Here is an 18,922-nt window from a genome sequence, read left to right as displayed (position 1 = left end):
CGCACCACTTTTATACATAATTACAGCTTCTGCTTCTTTCATCGTCTCAGTGGAACAAACATTCACACCTTCCTCATAACATGACCAATTAATGCACTTCTTTTTTCCTTCTGTACTTCCTTATTTCCTTCTTTCCTTCTTTCCTTCCTCCCTTCCTCTTTTCCTTTCTCTCTCCCTCCCTCCTTCATTCCTTCCTTCTTTCCTTTCCTTTCCTTCTTTCCTCCTTTCCTCCCTCCCTTCCTTCCTCCCTTCCTCTTTTCCTTTCTCTCTCCTTCCTTCCTTCTTCCTCCCTTCCATCCTTCCTGTCCTTCTTTCCTTCCTCCCTTCCTCTTTTCCTTTCTCTCTCCCTCCCTCCTTCCTCCCCTCAGCCCTTCTATCCTTCCCTTTCCTCTCTACCTCCCTCCTTTCCTTTCCTTCCTCCCTTCCTTCTTCCTACTTTCCATCCTTCCTTCCTTCCTTCCATCCGTCCTTCCTTCCTTCCTTCCTTCCGCCTCCCTTCCTTCCTCCCTCCCTTCCTCCCTCCCTCCATTCCTTCTTCTTTTCCTTTCTCTCTCCCTCCTTCATTCGTTCCTTCTTTCCTTTCCTTTCCTCCCTCCTTTCCTTCCTTCTTCCTCCCTTCCTCTTTTCCTTTCTCTCTCGCTCCCTCCTACCTTCCCTCCTTCCTCCCTTCTTTCCTTTCCTCCCTTCCTCCCCTCCTTCCTCCCTCCCTTTCCTTCCTTCTTCCTCCCTCCTTTCCTTCCTCAGTCCCTCCCTTCCTTCTTCCTCCCTTCCATTCTTCCTTCCTCCCTCCCTTCCCTTCCTTCTTCCTCCCTACTTTCCTTTCCTTCCTCCTCCCTTCCTCCCTCCCTTCCTTCCTTCCTTTCCTTCTTTTCCTCCCTTCTTTCCTTCCCTTCCTTCCTTGACTCGAGGACAACAGGAGGGTTAACTTAACTTTTTGCTTTTGAAGACGGAGGAGTATCGACAACTTTCCTCGACCTCATCTAAATTTCAGATGAGTGAATCAGAGACAGAGTGAGAGATGAGAGAAGCCGGCGCTCAAATGTCAACAAAGCATGACGAGACTGTGAAAGACCTGAACTTTGTCTTTGTGTGACTTTGTATGTGTTAAAAATGGGAACGGAATAAATATCCATTTTTTTTTTTTTTTTTTTAACCCCTTACTTACCTTCGACTGCTGTAAAAACACTACAAACACTCCTTCCTTCCTTCCTTCCTTCCTTCCTCTTTTCCTTTCTCTCTCCCTCCTTCCTTCCTTCCCTCCTTCCTTCTATCCTTTCTTTCCTTCCTACCTCCCTTCCTTCCTTTCTTTCCTCCCTCCCTCCTTTCCTTTCTCTCTCCCTCCTTTCCTTCCTTCTTTCCTTCCTCCCTTCCTCTTTTCCTTTCTCTCTCTCTAAAATAGGACATGATATTGTGTGTGATTAGTAGATGTTTAGTGGTGTAAAAGCTAAAAAATGAACTCTCTCTGCTCTCTGAAACATTTAATATGAGAGGAACAAACTGTGAGGATTTAGAGTATGAACAGTACTTGAGGGTTAACGTGATATATCTGCATCTATCTTGGTCGTGACATATCAAAAAGAGGGAAAAAAGAGCAACAGGAAGTAATTGAGGATATTTTACAGGAGACAGAATGTGCTTTGACCTTTAAAAAGAAAGTTTCTCTGCCTCTCAGAAAACCTTTTCACTTTGGTTTTAGTCTGTGGTGGAAGAACAAATGTGGAGAGGAAATGTGAAAGGAAATAAAGTGGAGTGGTGTTATATAATGAAGTGAAATTGGGAGAGGAGAGGAGAGGAGCGGAGAAGAGAGGAGAGGAGAGGAGAGGAGAGGAGGGGAGGGGAGGGGAGAGGAGAGGAGAGGAGAGGAGAGGAGGGGAGAGGAGAGGAGAGGAGAGGAGAGGAGGGGAGAGGAGAGGAGAGGAGAGGAGGGGAGGGGAGAGGAGAGGAGAGGTGTTAAATTAAATGAGGTGGAGTAAAATAATGTGAAGTGAAGTGGAGTTAAGGAAAAATAGAGTGAAGTGGAGTGGAGAATAGAATAAAGTAGAGTTTAGTGCAGTGATGTGAGGTGAAGTGATGTGATGTTAGATGGAGTGGAAAGGAGTAATAAAGTGAAGTAAGGTGGAGTGAAGTGACCAAGAGTGAAATGAAGTAGAGTGAAGTGGAGAACAGAGTAAAGTAGAATGAAGTAGAGTTCAATGCAGTGATATGAAGTGGGTTGATGTGACGAGGACTGGAAAGGAGTAAATTAAGTAAAGTGCAGGGAAGTGAATGGGGATTAAATTAAGTGAAGTGAGGTGACCAAGAGTGAAATGAAGTAGAGTGAAGTGGAGAATAGAATAAAGTAGAATAGAGTAAAGTAGAGTTCAGTGCAGTGATATGAAGTGGGTCGATGTGACGAGGACTGGAAAGGAGTAAATTAAGTAAAGTGCAGGGAAGTGAATGGGGATTAAAGTAAGTGAAGTGAAGTGACCAAGAGTGAAATGAAGTAGGGTGAAGTGGAGAATAGAGTGGAATGGAGTGTGTTGAAGTGAAATGAAGTGAAGTGAAGTGAAGAGGACTAGAAAACAGAATGGAATAAAGTTTAGTTGCAGAAAAGTGAGGAAGTGTAGTGATATATGAAATGAAGTGAAGTATTGGAGAATAGAAGTAGAAGTAAAGAGTACAGTAGAGTTAGGGTTAGTGGTAAAGGGTAAAGTGAGTTTGTAGAAAGTGAGTAGAGTTTAGTGAAGTGAAGTGAAGTGAAGTGATAGAGAATAGAGCAGAGTAAAAAAAAGACAAGTTTAGTGAAGTGAAGTGGAGAATAGAGTAAAGTAGAGTACAGTAGAGTAAAGTGAAGTAAAGCTATAGAGAATAGAGCAGAGAGCAGAGTAAAGAAAAGTTTATTGAAGTGAAGTGAAGTGGAGAATAGAGTACAGTAGAGTAAAGTGAAGTGATAGAGAATAGAGTAGAGTAGAGTAAAGTGAAGTAAAGTGAAGTGGAAGAATAGAATAGAGTAAAGTAAAGTTTAGTCAAGTAAAGTGAAGTGAAGCTGAGAATAGAGTAGAGTAGAGTAAAGTTTAGTGAAGTGAAGTGATGGAGAATAGAAAAGAGTACAGTAGAGTAAAGTGAAGTGAAGTGAAGTGAAGTGATAGAGAATAGAGTAGAGTAAAGACAAGTTTAATGAAGTGAAGTGGAGAATACAGTAGAGTAAAGTTTAGTGAAATAAAGTGAAGTGACGGAGAATAGAATAGAGTTTAGTGAAGTGAAGTGAAGCGATAGAGAATAGAGCATAGTAAAGAAAAGTTTAGTGAAGTGAAGTGCAGTGGAGAATAGAGTAGAGTTTAGTGAAGTGAGGTGATAGAGAATAGAGTAGAGTAAAGTTTAATGAAGTGAATTGAAGTGATGGAGAATAGAATAGAGCATAGTAGAGTTTAGTTAAAGTGGAAATGGAGAATAGAGTTGAGTAAAAAATGTATAGTGAAGTGAAGTGATAGAGAATAGAGTAAAGTAAAGTTTGGTGAATTGAAGTGGAGAATAGAGTAGAGCATAGTACAGTTTAGTGAATTGAAGTGCAGAATAGAGTAAAGTAGAGTAGAGTAAAATGAAGTAAAGTGAAGCGATAGCGAATAGAGTAGAGTAAAGAAACGTTTATTGAAGTGAAGTGAAGTGAAGAATAAAGTAGAGTACATTAGAGTAAAGTGAAGTGAATTGAAGTGTTAGAGAATAGAGTAGAGTAAAGAAAAGAAAAGAAAAGTTTAGTGAAGTGAAGTGAAGCGATAGAGAATAGAGTAAAGAAAAGTTTAATGAATTGAAGTGGAGAATAGAGTAGAGCATAGTAGAGTTTAGTGAAGTGAAGTGATAGAGAATAGAGAACAGTGAAGTGGAGAATAGAGCAGAGTAGAGTTTAGTGAAGTGAAGTGAAGTGATAGAGCAGAGTAAAAAAATGTATAATGAAGTGAAGCGATAGAGAATAGAGTAGAGTAGAGTTTAGTTAAAGTGGAAGTGGAGAATAGAGTAGAGTTTAGTGAAGTGAAGTGGAGAATAGAGGAAAGTAGAGTGCAGTAAAGTAAAGTGAAGTAGGAATGTTTAACAAGATAGGATAAGCAGAAGTGACACAAATTAAAGAGCAGACCTCACACGTGTATTAAACCAGAAGTAAAGTGAACTGAAGTGATCTGGAATAAAAATGAATCTCAGTTAACTTCAGCAGTTTTGTTTTTTTTCTCTTCACCTTCTGTCTCTCGTAGACGCTGCTGAGCGGAGCCACGTCGCAGTCTTTGTGCTTCCCGAACACTTTGCACATGGAGCAGGTCGGCGTCTGGCAGGACAGACAGTAGATGTTGATCTTCTCTTCTTCATGTTCGTCACACAGAACGTGCTGCTGCTGCTGCTGCTGCTGCTGCTGCTGGCCCGGCTTCACATTCACAAGCCTGACAGAGACAGGAAGTCATCTATTATTCATCAGTATGTATTAGATTAGAAACACCTGACTCCATATTTAGAGACACTCTGATCTGTTAACCCTCCTGTTGTCCTCGAGGAAAGGAAGGAAGGAAGGGAGGAAGGAAAGGAGGGAGGGAGGAAGGAAGGAAAGGAGGAAGGAAAGGAGTGAGGGAAGGTAGGAGGGAGGGAGGGAGGGAGGGAGGGAGAGAGAGAGGAAGAATGGAAGGGAGGAAGAAGGAAGGAAAGGAGGGAGGGAGGGAGGGAGGGAGGGAGGGAGAGAGGAAGAATGGAAGGGAGGAAGAAGGAAGGAAAGGAGGGAGGGAGGGAGGGAGGAAAGGAAAGAAGGAAGCAATTAGATTAGAAACACCTGACTCCATATTTAGAGACACTCTGATCTGTTAACCCTCCTGTTGTCCTCGAGGAAAGGAAGGAAGGAAGGGAGGAAGGAAAGGAGGGAGGGAGGAAGGAAGGAAAGGAGGAAGGAAAGGAGTGAGGGAAGGTAGGAGGGAGGGAGGGAGGGAGGGAGGGAGAGAGAGAGGAAGAATGGAAGGGAGGAAGAAGGAAGGAAAGGAGGGAGGGAGGGAGGGAGGGAGGGAGGGAGAGAGGAAGAATGGAAGGGAGGAAAGAAGGAAGGAAAGGAGGGAGGGAGGGAGGGAGGAAAGGAAAGAAGGAAGCAATTAGATTAGAAACACCTGACTCCTTATTTAGAAACACTCTGATCTGTTAACCCTCCTGTTGTCCTAGAGGAAAGGAAGGAAGGAAGGAAGGAAGGGAGGAAGGAAAGGAGGGAGGGAGGAAGGAAGGGAGGAAAGGAAAGAAGGAAGCAATTAGATTAGAAACACCTGACTCCATATTTAGAGACACTCTGATCTGTTAACCCTCCTGTTGTCCTCGAGGAAAGGAAGGAAGGGAGGAAGGGAGGAAGGAAAGGAGGGAGGGAGGGAGAGAGGAAAGGAAAGAAGGAAGCGATTAGATTAGCACACCTGACTCCATATTTAGAGATACTCTGATTTGTTAACACTCCTGTTGTCCTAGAGTCAAGGAAGGAAGGAAGGGAGAAGGAAGGAAAAGAGGGAGGGAGGAAGGATGGATGGAAGGATGGAAGGAAGGAAGGAAGGACGGAAGGAAGAAGGAAGGAAGGAGGGAGGGAGGGAGGGAGGGAGGAAGGGTGGGAGAGAGGGTGAATGGAAGGGAGGAAAAAGGACGGAAAGGAGGGAGGGAGGAAGGAAGGGAGGAAAGGAAAGAAGGAAGCAATTAGATTAGAAACACCTGACTCCATATTTAGAGATACTCTGATTTGTTAACCCTCCTGTTGTCCTCGAGGAAAGGAAGGAAGGGAGGAAGAAGGAAGGAAAGGAGGAAAAGGAAGGAAAAGAGGGAGGGAGGAAGGAAGGAAGGCAGGGGAGGAAAGAAAGGGAGGAAAGAGAGAAGGAGGGAGGGAGGAAGAACAAAAGGAAGGAAGGAAGGAAGGAAGGAAGGAAGGAGGGAAGGAAGGAAGGAAGGAAGAAGGAAGGAAGGAAGGAAGGAAGGAAGGAACAGTCATTGCATATTTTTCGGCACATTTATGAACAAAACAAAACAAAAGTATAAAAAATAAAAAGAATAATTGATGCATTTTTAAATTAAAGTGTTAAAAATTAAATTATTATGATCATGGTCATGGTGCGTGTGTGTGTGTGTGTGCGTGTGCGCGCGTGCGTGTGTGCGTGTGTGTGCGTGTGTGTGTGAGTGTGTGTGTGTGTGTGTGTGTGTGTGAGTGTGTGTGAGTGTGTGTGTGTGTGTGTGTGTGTGTGTGTGTGTGTGTGAGTGAGCTGTCCATCTCCCATTCACCACATCTATAAACATCCTTTCTTTATTTTTTTAGAAGAGATTTTAAAGTGAGCAGTAAATCTGTGAGCCTCCGATCTTCAGCTGGCAGGTTGCTCCGTCGCTCTGACCGAAGAGGCCTCTGCTTCCCCCTCTTTGGTATAAATCAGGATGTTTTTATTTTGGGGGGGGGGGGTGGACGGACGGTGAGTAAAGACCTGACAGACGATCTGAGACTGCTGCACATCTGCACATCAGGAAGAGGCTTTAGAGGCTTTTTCAACAGCTTTAAAGTGATTAGTAATAAAATGTTAAAATCAATCATAAAAATGGAACGAGCAGCCAACGAGCAGCCAACGAGCAGCCAACGGAGAGATGAATAAAAACATATTAAATGTAAATGTTACAGGCGTCATTGCTTCATTTGGCTCCAGGTTTACCCCTCATACTGTTCATATGTGGGCATTTCATAGTTTCCTCCCTCACAGCAGTCTGTTTCATAACTCCACATCATTCATGAACTCCTCATCAGTCATTCATAAATTGGTGATTAATCCTTAACGAGGCTTTCAGAGAGCAGAGAGAGAGAGCAAGCTTTTAGTTTTTATGCCTTTTATTGAATGGTGCTTCTGTCGTCCCTCCCGGGTCAAATTGACCCCATCTCTTCTTTCCTTCCTTCCTTCCTTCCTTCCTCTTTCTTTAATTTTTCCTTCATTCTTCCCCTCCTTCCCTCTTTCTTTGCTCCCTCCTCCTTCCATACTTCTTTCCTCACTTCCTTCCATCCTTCCTTGCTAGCTTCCTTCCTTCTCTCCTTTTCTTCCTTCCTTCCTTCTTTCTTCCTTCCCTTCCCCTCCCTCCCTCCTTACTCCTTTCCTTCGTTCCTTCCTTCCTTCTTTCCCCCCCTCCCTCCTACTCTTCCTTCCTTCCTCCCCCCCCATACCTTCCTTCCTCCCTTCCTCCCTTCCTTCTTTCCTCCCTTTTCCTTCCTCCCTTCCTCCCATCCTTCTTTCCTTTCCTTCCTCCCTCCTTTCCTTCCTTCTTCCTCCCTTCCTCCCTTCCTTCATTCCTCCCCTCCCTCCTTTCCTTCCCTCTTCCTCCCTTCCTTCCTTTCCTCCGAGGACAACAGGAGGATTAACAGATCATAGTATCTCTAAATATGGAGTCAGGGTGTGCTAATCTAATCCCTTCCTTCTTTCCTTTCCTCTCTTCCTTTCCTCCCTCCTTTCCTTCCTTCTTCCTCCCTTCCTTCCTTGACTCGAGGACAACAGGAGGGGTTAATAAAGTTATTATTATGTATTATATATAAGTATTGCTGCTGTCTGCTTGCATATTGCACCTTTTACAATAAAGCTACTACTAATATATTGAAATGGTGTTCCTAATATTTTGTCCACTCCTTTTAAAACATAAAAAACTACAAATCTGCACCAACTGAGTCTCTTTCTTCTCTTGGCATCATTTTAAAGCACTTATAATGTTGTTTAAGGCTCCAGGAAGCAAAGCGTGACCATATTTAAATCTTCTCTCCGTGCCACTAGTGGCAGAGCGGTCCATGAATGGTTGGCATTGGTGGTGAGTATTGTTGAAGGAGCTTAGTTCACTTCTCTGCTGCCGCTGACGTGTTTTGACGTCAGTAGATGATGGAAGAACTACGAGGGAGAGTTTCTGGCTGAGATTACAGTCTGGTGTGTCACTGTACTCACTTATAGCTCAGTCACATTTATATGATTTACCTCTGAAAGACCCTCAGATATATATTTTCATCTTTTCTTCTCTGTGTTCTTACTAGACTGTTTTTATATCACTAATATGTGATGTGCACAATCTTTTTCACTTCTTAAATGTTTAATTATCACAAAAATATCATGCAAGTCACTCTCGTTCATGTGTGCAGCTGATCTAGGAAGGAAGGAAGGAATGAAGGAATGAAGGAATGAATGAATGGCAATTTAACACCGTCACACTTCTTAGATAACTGGGTCCGAAGCCTTTTTTTGGGGGTGGCTGCAGACTTTGTGTGAACTTTCTTAGTCTTCTTGCTGAGTTGAGTCTTCAGGAGCTTCACACTGAACCTTCTCAACCTACTTCATTATTCATCACTTAGAGAGTTCAGCCTCTACCCTCTACCTCCTGAATGACCCACAGCTTTCACATTCACTCTGTAATGACTTCCTTCCTTCCTTCCTTCTCTCTTTCTTTCCTTCCTCTCTCTTTCCTCCTCTTCCTTCTTTCCTTCCTCCATCCCCCCTTCCTTCTTTCCTCTGTCCCTTCTTTCCTTCTTTCCTTCCTCCCTCCCTCCCCCCCTTCCTTCTTTTCCTCCCTCCCCTCCCTCCTGCCTCCATTCCTTCCCTCCCTCCCTTCCTTCCCTCCCTCCCTTCCTTCCTTCCTCCCCTCCTTCTCTCTTTCTTTCCTTCCTCTCTTAACATTCATGTTGTTGTTGTTTGTAAGTCTCTGTAATGACTTCATGTGACTTCATCCCTCTTCATCCTCTTCATCCTCCTTCAGTACATCTGCCTCTGTGTGTTTTTTTTTTACTATAACTCTACGCTGCTGCAAGCTATTTAATCATCATACGTGTAGATTTGTCACTTCACACTCTGAGAAAGCTGCCAAATGAGTCACTGCTGCTGAGGCTGAGAGCTGCTGAGAGCTGCTGAGAGCTGCTGAGAGCTGCTGCTGCTGCTGCTGGCGTCGGTTAGAGACACAGAAGGAAAGGAGAGTCCCCTCATTATCTGTCTGAGTTAAAATAGACGAGATCAACACAAATGTTTTATAACTTAGTAGTTTCTCATCATTTTTTCATAGGTGTAAAAAAAAGAAAAGAAAAAAGAAGTAACAGCTTCTCATTATTTAATCATCTTTCTGTCAGAGACACCTATGTCAGCAGATGGAGAGAAAAAAAGAGGAGACTTTGTTGCATAAAGTTTAAACTCTGCTAAAATTTCAGCTCTGCTTTTATTTTGAAAAATGATAAACTTAATTTCTAGGAGTTACAAAGTGCTTCACACACCGGTTCCTTCTTTCCTCCCTTCCTTCCCTTCCGTCTGTCCTCCCCTCCCTCCCTCCTTCTCTCTTTCTTTCCTTCCTCCTCTCTTTCCTTCCTTCCTTCCTTCCTTCCTTCCTTTCCTCTGTCCTCCTTACCTTCCTCCCTCCCTTCCTCTTTTCCTTTCTCCCTCCGTCCTTCCTTCTTTCCTCCTGCCCTCCTCTTTTCTTCCGTCCTTCCTTCCTTCTTCCCTCCATCCTTCCTTCCTTCCTTTCCTTCCAGGAGGGTTAAACATGTTTCCCTCTGAACACACCTTACCGTGTCATTGTAGTTAATTTAAGTGTGGGTTAATGCGGTACAGGGGTGAATCTACTTGTATAGCAGGTAAAGGACCAGCAGGTATCATTGTTTGTCTGTTTGCTTGCAGAAAAAAAGGTACAAACCTGTGTTTCCTTAGTGGCCGTTTCAGTTTAAGTTTATTTATTTATTTTTCTGAATTTATTTTATTTTGTCACTATTAAACTTAAAGTGTTTAAATCTATCGTCTGCAATAAAAAAAGAAGATAAACCCCTCATATATATAAACAGACTGACTCATACATAGACTGACAGCAGCAGAGAACAATGCTGCTCTCTGGTGGCCGTCACTCTTTAATTACAATAACATCAAACAACTTTTTCTTTTTCTTTTTTTTTTATTACTAGTTTTACTTCTGTTTCTAAATAAAGACTTTATCTCATCAGAACAGCATGTGACCTAAATACAGACACACACACACACACACACCCAACACCACACACACACACACACACACACATACAGACAGTGAAGAACAAACACTGTACTTTTATTTTGAAACTTTAGCATTTATAAGCTGCATATAAAGACTATTTTAACCCTTAAACAGGCCTTACTAGTTATGCCATTTGCACCTAAAGTAAGGAAGGAAGGAAGGAAGGAGGGAAGGAAGGGGGAGGAAGGAAGGAGGAAGGAAAGGAGGGAAGAAGGAAGGAAAGGAGGGAGGAAGGGAAGCAAGGGAGGAAGAAGGAAGGAAAGGAGAGAGGAAGAAGGAAGGTAGGAAGGAAAGGAGGGAAGAAGGAAGGAAAGGAGGGAGGAAAGGAAGGAAGGAAGGAGGGAAGAAAGGAAGGACAGATGAAGGAAGGAATGAAAGGACAGAAGGAGGGAAACATTTACCCTAACAGCTGAACTTAGATCTGAGGAAGGAAGGAAGGACAGATGAAGGAAGGAAGGAAGGACAGATGAAGGAAGGAAGGAAGGAAGGAAGGAAGGAAGGAAGGACAGAGGAAGGACCCGGGAGGACAACACGAAGATTAAAGAGTCTGTATGTCCTGGTGCACGTTGCCTGTTTAAGGGTTAAGTGTATATTAATGTACAGTATTCTCTATATTACTACTATATATTCATTTATTATGTGTTTAACAGCAGCCTCCACTGATGGAAGCACACAGCAGGAGTTTAACTTGTTGACTAATACATTAATAAATACTTATATTTAATTAAAACTACATTTTTATAAATACTTTAACCCATAATTATTATACAGAGGGAGTTTAAAGTGAAGTGTTAATGATGTTTGAATGTTGCATGATTTATTCTTGTAACCTTAATATGATCTTATAAATCAGTTTGTATAATTTATGGACTATAATAAATACATAAATACATTTCAGCAGGGACGTACTGTATTACACAACTCTGCACTGGTTTCCTCTACAACGCTATTATTAACCCTGAACCTCCAAAATCTAATGTTTCATCTTGTGAGGAAACATCTTTGTGTCCTCAAATCCAACAGAAAACATCATAATGTGACTTATTCAGCTTTAAGGAAGGAAGGAAGGAAGGAAGGAAGGAAGGAAGGGAGTGAAGAAAGACAGATGGAAGGAAGGAAGGAAGGAAGGAAGGAAAAGATGGAAGGAAGGAAGGAAGGAAGGAAGAAAGGAAGGAAGGAAGGAAGGAAGGAAGGAAGGAAGAAAGGAAGGAAGGAAGGAAGGAAGGAAGAAAGGAAAAGATGGAAGGAAGAAGGAAGGAAGGAAGAAAGGAAGGAAGGAAGGAAGAAAGGAAAGATGGAAGGAAGGAAGGAAGGAAGGAAGGAAGGAAGGAGGAAGGAAGGAAGGAAAAAATGGAAGGAAGGAAGGAAAGGAAGGAAGGAAGGAGAGAAGGAAAAAGATAGAAGGAAGGAAGGAAAAGAAGGAAGCAAGGAAGTGAAGAAAACAGAAGGAAGGAAGGAAGTGAAGGAAGGAAGGAAGGAAGGAAGGAAGGAAGGAAGGAAGGAAGGAAGGAAGGAAGGAAGGAAGGAAGGAAGGAAGGAAAGAAGCAAAGAAGGAAGGAAGTGAGAAAGACAGAAGGAAGGAAGTGAAGAAAGGAAGGAAGCAAGAAGGAAGGAAGTGAAGAAAGAAGAAAGACAGAAGAAAGGAAGGAAGGAGGGAAGGAAAGCAGGAAGGAAGTGAAGAAAGACAGAAGGAAGGAAGGAAGAATAGACTCAGTGTGACCTGGCAGACTCCTGCTGTCTGTAGATGTCGATGATGTTCTCCACCAGCAGGTTCCTCTGCAGACCGTAGACGCCATGACGGTCCAGGACCACCTCGTGGCGACACGACGGACAACGGAAACGACCGCTGCCCGCGGCAACGCTGGCAGCGCTGCGAGACTGCCACAGAGGATTAGCTGACTGGAGGAAGACAAGAGAGGAAGAAAAAAGAGGAGAGGAGATCATTTGTTTTCACATCTACTGGAGGAAGGAAAAGATGGAAGGAAGGAAGGAAGGAGGGAAAGAAGGAAGGAGGTAAGGAAGGAAAAGAAGGAAGGTAGGAAGGAGGGATGGAAGGAAGGAAGGAAGGTAGAAAGGAGGGAAAGAAGGGAAGTAGGAAGAAAGGAAGGAAGGAAGGAAAAGAAGGAAGGAAGGAAAAGGAGGAAGGAAGGAAGGAAGGAAGGAAGGAGGGTAGGAGGGCAAGAAGGAAAAGAAGGAAGGAAGGAGGGAAATAAGGAATTAGATTAAAAGCATCCATTGACCTTTGACCTCTGATTCTTACAGCTGTAGTCAAAGAAAAGCATGAAAATCTCTGGTGATGAATAAATATCAGTTTGTGTTAGGGATGCTCGATATTGACTTTTCTGCCGATATCCGATATATTCCGATATTGTCCAACTCTTAATTTCCAATACCGACATATGCAGGTTTTTAACACCAAGCTGTTAGAAAACAACATAACATTTCTCCTACTGTTGAATTAACACATGCAAACATAAATGCAACATGGCTTTCCACATGTAAACACTGTCTGAGCAAAATAAGAGAACAAACTCAACTTACTTTATGGGGGGGGGGAAGCGCCAATATGTCTCTGCCATATTTATTATGCTGTTTTCCAGTCATTTACTATCCGTATCTCGCTCCTCTCAGCTGTTGTGTCTGCAGCAGAGTAGCACCCAGATAGGACCCACCGGACCCATAGAGACCCTAACCCTCTCTATTGGCTCTGGGACCCACCGGACTCTGGCGGTGACGTCACAGAGCCGACTCGCCGAAAAAATAACAGAGAAAATAACCTCGTTTCTGGTTTGTGTGTCCGTATCTTATTTTGCTTTTTCCGTTTCTTATATACAGTCTATGGTCCGTATACATGGCGGTAGACGCTATGAACTTGTTAGCAACGGTTAGCAACGGTTAGTAGTAGTGGTTAGCAACGGTTAGTGACCAACGAGTCTAGTGTGTTGGTGTTGTTATACGTCATCAAGCGCGCGCCGGCAAACGTTCCATGCTGCGTTCATGCTGGCTCGGAAATGCTGAAGCCTACCGAACAAACATCGGTTTATAAAAACCCGTTATCGATACTTCCCCAGATTACATTTTTAAGTAAATATCGGCTGATAATATTGGACATCCCTAGTTTGTGTATACTGGTTAAATGTTTTCCACCAGTTTACACCCTCTGTGGCTGAACTACGTGTTGGCTCCTCCTCTAATGTAACAAGTGGTTTGGTATTATGTTAAAGGTACAGACTATAAAATCATCTCCAAGCAGCTTGATGTTCCTGTCAGCCTCTCTGCCACCAACTGTCCATAAAAGAGAAAACAAGCCCAAAAGATAATATTTAAAATAAGAAGTTTAAGGTCTGTGGGAGAGTAGACAACCTGCCTGGAGGCAGCTGCAAGAGCAAAATCAACTCCAAGATTGAACAGAAGAAAAGAGCGAACCAACCAACGAAAGCTTCCAGAGATTTAAGCTGAACTTTAAAGTCAAAGTACATCAAGGCACAAGCGTATGAAGCTTTCAAAGAACAGAGCATGGTGCCTGCTGTGAGACACGGAGGAGGCTCGGTTATGTCTTGAGGCTGCTTAAAATAAACAATGATGGATGACTATTAATCCTGTCAGTGTTATTTCAGATCAGAATTGTGGGTTTCTTCTGTTTTTGTGAAAGGAAACCAACAAATTCACGTCTTCCAGAGAAATTCAAGCTGAACTTTAAGGTGAAGTTACTTTTAAGCAACAGTGGACTCCATAGAAGAAGATCAAGGAGGACTCCACTGTCCACTAACCCTAACCCTCCTTCCTTCCTCCCTCCCTCCTTTCCTTTAAGCAACAGTGGGCTCCATAGAAGAAGACCAAGGAGGACTCCACTGTCCACTAACCCTAACCCTCCTTCCTTCCTCCCTCCCTCCTTTCCTTTAAGCAACAGTGGGCTCCACAGAAGAAGACCAAGGAGGACTCCACTGTTTAAAGAAAAACATTTAAAAAGCCAGAATGGAATTAATTAAAATGCTTGTTGAAGTGTCACAATGCAATCCTTCCTTCCCCTCCTTCCTTCCTCCCTCCTTTCCTTCCTTCCTTCCTTCCTTCCTTCCTTGTTGACGTGTCACAATGCTACTAGGAAAAAAACAAAGCAATGAAACAATGGAATCAACACCAGAGCTGCAGCCGTCTCTAACAGACACTGTCCTTATTAATGATGTTATTTATGGTTCATAATGTAATGTCTATTTTAATATTGTTTCTTTCTCTCTTTTCTTTTTTTTTTTGCTATGTTGTTGACTTGCTCAGAATCTACTGATGTAAATACATAATAAGGATGGATGCCAATCATCAATGTCAGTGTCAATCTAAACTGACCCCGCCTGTTTGACTGTTTGACTTCTGTCCTCCCTCCCTCCCTCTGTCCTTCCTTCCTTCCTTCCTTCCTTCCTTCGGTCTGTCCTTCCTCCCTCCCTCCTTCCTTCCTTCCATCCCTCTTTCCTTCCTCCCTCCCTCCTTCTTTCCTTCCTTCCTTTCCTCCCTCCCTCCCTCCCTCCCTCCTTCTTTCCTCCCTTCCTTCCTTTGTTCCTTCCTTCGTTCCTTCTTTCCTCCCTTCCTTCTTTCCTTCCTTCTGACCTCGCTCCTTTCCTTCCTCCCTTCCTTCCTTCCTCCCTCCCTCCCTCCCTCCCTCCCTTCCTCTCTCCTTCCTTTTTTCCTCCCTCCCTCCCTCCCTCCCTCCCTTCCTCTCTCCTTCCTTTTTTCCTCCCTCCCTCCTTTCCTTTTTTCCTCCTCCCTTCCTCCCTCCTTTCCTCCCTCCCATCCTTCCTTGACTCGAGGACAACAGGAGCATTAATAACATACACCTTTAAAAAGAAAAGGACCTTAAACTAGTTCTCCGTCTACCTGGAAGATGTCGTTGGCACACTTGCGGCAGAGGTTGTGCTGGCAGGGAAGGATGATCACCGGCTTAGAGAACATCTCCAGACACACCGGGCAGATCAGCTGTTTCTCCAGGTTCTCCATCGTGGCTCCGCTGCCAGAACCGGGACCGGGACCACCGGGACCGGGACCACCGGGACCCGAGCTGCCTGCTGCTGCTGCTGGGGGTTTGAATCCCAGAGCAAAGTTCATCACCTCCAGGAATGAAGAGTTTATTTAAAAGGTCAAAGAAAGATAGAAAGATAGAAAGATAGAAAGATAGAAGAAGGGTTTCTAAGAGATTTGAGCTCTGCAGTCGTCCGTCTCGACTCTTTAAAACCTTAAAATAGTCAAATTATCACCCAATAATTCACTTATGTCTTCTCTCCGTGTCCAATTCTTGCTGTTGTCTCTTCACCCAGCTGCCCATCCCTTTAACCCCCAAATGTAAAGACCCTCCCCGTCCCCTGATCTCAGTCCCCTCTCAGAGTCCCACACGTGTTATTTTTAGCAGCTCAGTTTGTTCTGGCTCAGGTTACTGTCTAAACTGCGTGCCACGTTCCTCTGGACTTGTTGGAAAGTGGAGGCGTGGAGCTGGACTCTCACTACTACACCGCTCAGCTCAACAACAACAACAAGGTAGGAAGGAAGGAAGGAAGGAAGGAAGAGAGGAAAAAAGGATGGATGGAAAGAAGGAAGGAAGGAAGGAAGGAAGGAAGAGAGGAAAAAAGGATGGATGGAAAGAAGGAAGAAAGGAAGGAAGGAAGGAAGGAAAGAAGGAAGAGAAGACAGGAAGGAGAGAAGGAAAGAAGGAAGGAAGAGAAGACAGGAAGGAAGGAAGGAAGGAAGGAAGGAACAGAAGGAAGGAAGAGAAGACAGGAAGGAAGGAAGGAACAGAAGGAAGGAAGAGAAGACAGGAAGGAAGGAACAGAAGGAAGGAAGAGAAGACAGGAAGGAAGGAAGGAAGGAAGGAAGGAAGGAAGAGAAGACAGGAAGGATGGATGGAAGGAAGGAAGAGAAGGAAGGAAGGAAGGAAGGAAGGAAGGAAGGAAGGAAGAGAAGATAGGAAGGAAGGAAGAGAAGGCAAGAAGGAAAGAAGGAAGGAAGGAAGGAAGGAAGGAAGGAAGGAATGAAGGAAAGAAGGAAGGAAAGAAGGAAGGAAGGAAGGAAGGAAGGAAGGAAGAGAAGACAGGAAGGAAGGAAGGAAGGGAGGAAGGAAGGAAGGAAGGAAGGAAGGAAGGAGGGCAGGAAGGAAGGAAGGAAGGAAGGAAGGAAGGAAGAGAAGACAGGAAGGGAGGAAGGAAGGAAGGAAGGAGGGCAGGAAGGAAGGAAGGAGGGAAGGAAGGAAGGAAGGAAGGAAGGAAGAAAGAAAGAAAAGACAGGAAGCAGCTCAGGTTACTGTCTGAACTGCGTGCCACGTTCCTCTGGACTTGTTGGAAAGTGGAGGCGTGGAGCTGGACTCTCACTACTACTGGAAGGAAGGAAGGAAGGAAGGAAGGAAGGAAGGAAGGAAGGAAGGAAGGAAGGAAGGAAGGAGCTGGACTCTCACTACTACACCACTCAGCTCAGAGTTCAGATGATATTGTTTTTATTTTTATGAAGCTTGATACGTCAGACGGGATACTGGAGGTGTAACCGACGCTCGGACGCCATGTTGGAAACCATTAACACCTCAGAGTAAACAGCTACTTCTGCTTCTTCTCATTCCTCACCTCACACTTCAGGAAAAAAGAAAGGAAGAAAAAGAAAGAAAGAAAGAAAGAAAAAAAGAAGGAAAGAAAGAAAGGGAAGGAAAGGAAAGAACAGATGGAAGGAAGAGAAGACAGGAAGGAAGGAAGGAACAGAAGGAAGGAAGGAAGGAAGGAAGAGAAGACAGGAAGGAAGGAACAGAAGGAAGGAAGAGAAGACAGGAAGGAAGGAAGGAAGGAGGGAAGAAAGAGAGGAAAAAAGGATGGATGGAAGGATGGATGGAAGGAAGGGAGGAAGGAAGGAGGGCAGGAACGAACGAACGAAGGAAGAGAAGACAGGAAGGAAGGAAGGAAGGAGGGCAGGAAGAAGGAAAGGAAGGAAGGAAGGAGGGCAGGAAGAAGAAAAGGAAGGAAGGAAGGAGGGCAGGAAGGAAGGAAGGAAGGAAAGGAAGCTGCTCAGTTTGTTCTGGCTCAGGTTACTGTCTAAACTGCGTGCCACGTTCCTCTGGACTCGTTGGAAAGTGGAGGCGTGGAGCTGGACTCTCACTACTACTGGAAGGAAGGAAGGAAGGAAGGAAGGAAGGAAGGAAGGAAGGAAGGAGCTGGACTCTCACTACTACACCGCTCAGCTCAGCTCAGAGTTCAGATTGTTTTTATTTTTATGAAGCTTGATACGTCAGACGGGATCCTGGAGGTGTAACGGACGCTCGGACGCCATGTTGGAAACCATTAACACCTCAGAGTAAACAGCTACTTCTGCTTCTTCTCATTCCTCACCTCACACTTCAGTTTGCTCCTAAAGTGTTTACTAGAGTTAAGGTTGCAGAGGAAAGAGAGAAGAAAGGAAGAAAGAAAGAGAAATAAATGAGAGTTTATGTTCAGATAGATTTACTCTCTATACTTATTATATATACTTTAAAACAAAGTAGTAATGGGAGGGAGGGAGGAAGGAAGGAAGGAAGGAAGGAAGGAAGGAAGAGAGGAAGGAATAGAAGGAAGGAAGGAAGGAATGAATAGAAGACAGGAAGGAAGGAAGGAAAGAAAGATGGAAGGAAGGAAGGAAGTGAGGAAGGAAGGAATAGAAGACAGGAAGGAAGGAAGGAAAGAAAGATGGAAGGAAGGAAGGAAGAGAGGAAGGAATAGAAGACAGGAAGGAAAGAAAGATGGAAGGAAGGAAGGAAGAGAGGAAGAGATGAAAAAAGGAGGGATGGAAGATGAATGTGGGAAGAAAGAAAGAAAAAAGGAAGGAAAGAACAGACGGAAGGAAGAAAAGACAGGACGCAGAGATGGAAAGAAGGTAAGAAGGAAGGAAGGAAGGAAATAAGGTAAGAAGGAAGGAAGGAAGGAAGGAAGGAAGAAAGGAAGAGAGAAAAAAGGATGGATGGAAGGAAGGAAGGAAGGAAGAGAAGACAGGAAGGAAGGAACAGGCCTCATGTTTGACATCTCTGCATTATAGAAAGTATTTTTCTCTCAGGTGTAAAAATGATTATTTAATATTTTCAGCTGTGAATTAAAGGAAGCAGCTAGTTTATTAGTGAGGAACATATTAACCCTCCTGTTGTCCTTGAGTCAAGGAAGGAAGGGAAGAAGAAAGAAGGATGGAAGGAAGGAAGGAAGGGAGAAAAGGAGAGCAGGGAAGGAAAGAAGGACAGAGGAAGGGATTAAGGAAGGAAGGAAGGATGGATGGAAGAAAGGGAGGAAGAAGGAAGGAAAGATGGAAGGAAGGGAGGAAGAAGGAAGGAAAGGAGGAAGGAAGGACAGAGGAAAGAAGGAAGGAAAGGAAAGGAAGGAGGGAAGGAAGGAAAGAAAGAAGGAAAGAAGGGCGGAAGGAAGGAAAGAAGAGAGGAGGAAGAAGGATTGATGGTAGGGCGGAAGGAAGGGAGGACGAAGGAAGAACAGGAGGAATGAAGGAAGGATGGAAGGAAAGATGGAAGGAAGGAAGGGAGGATGGACAGGAGAAAGGAAGGAAGGATGGAAGGAAATATGGAAGGAAGGAAGGACAGGAGAAAGGGAGGATGGAAGGGAGGAAGAAAGAAGGGAGGAAGAAGGAAGGAAGGAAGGGAGAAAAGGAGAGCAGGGAAGGAAAGAAGGACAGAAGAAGGGATTAAGGAAGGAAGGAAGGATGGATGGAAGAAAGGGAGGAAGAAGGAAGGAAAGATGGAAGGAAGGGAGGACAGAGGAAAGAAGGAAGGAAAGGAAAGGAAGGAAAGAAGGGAAGAAAGAAGGAAAGAAGGGCAGAAGGAAGGAAGTGAAGAAGGAAGGAAGGAAGGAAGGAAGGAAGGAAGGTTAAACACTGTTAGATTTGATGACTTTTAAGGAGGCAGCTCTCAGCATACTGTGAAATGATCCAA

At 44.0% G+C, this 18,922-nt stretch overlaps 1 protein-coding gene across 1 annotated transcript in view; it reads right to left on the bottom strand.

The window, feature by feature from the left end:
• The window catches only part of trim54 (tripartite motif containing 54), a 21,693-nt gene extending 6,597 nt beyond the window's left edge, over window positions 1-15,096 (bottom strand). Inside the window, 3 exon segments of the mRNA XM_053337447.1 lie at window positions 4,208-4,378; window positions 11,713-11,901; window positions 14,869-15,096. Coding sequence (XP_053193422.1) covers window positions 4,208-4,378; window positions 11,713-11,901; window positions 14,869-15,096 — 588 coding nt within the window.
• Between the last annotated feature and the right edge of the window lie 3,826 nt (window positions 15,097-18,922).

Source organism: Scomber japonicus, chromosome 17 (genome assembly GCF_027409825.1).
Source record: "Scomber japonicus isolate fScoJap1 chromosome 17, fScoJap1.pri, whole genome shotgun sequence".
Classification (NCBI taxonomy): Eukaryota; Metazoa; Chordata; class Actinopteri; order Scombriformes; family Scombridae; genus Scomber; species Scomber japonicus.
The sequence above is the reverse complement of the archived record's forward strand: the minus strand, read 5'-3'. Positions and strand labels throughout refer to the sequence as shown.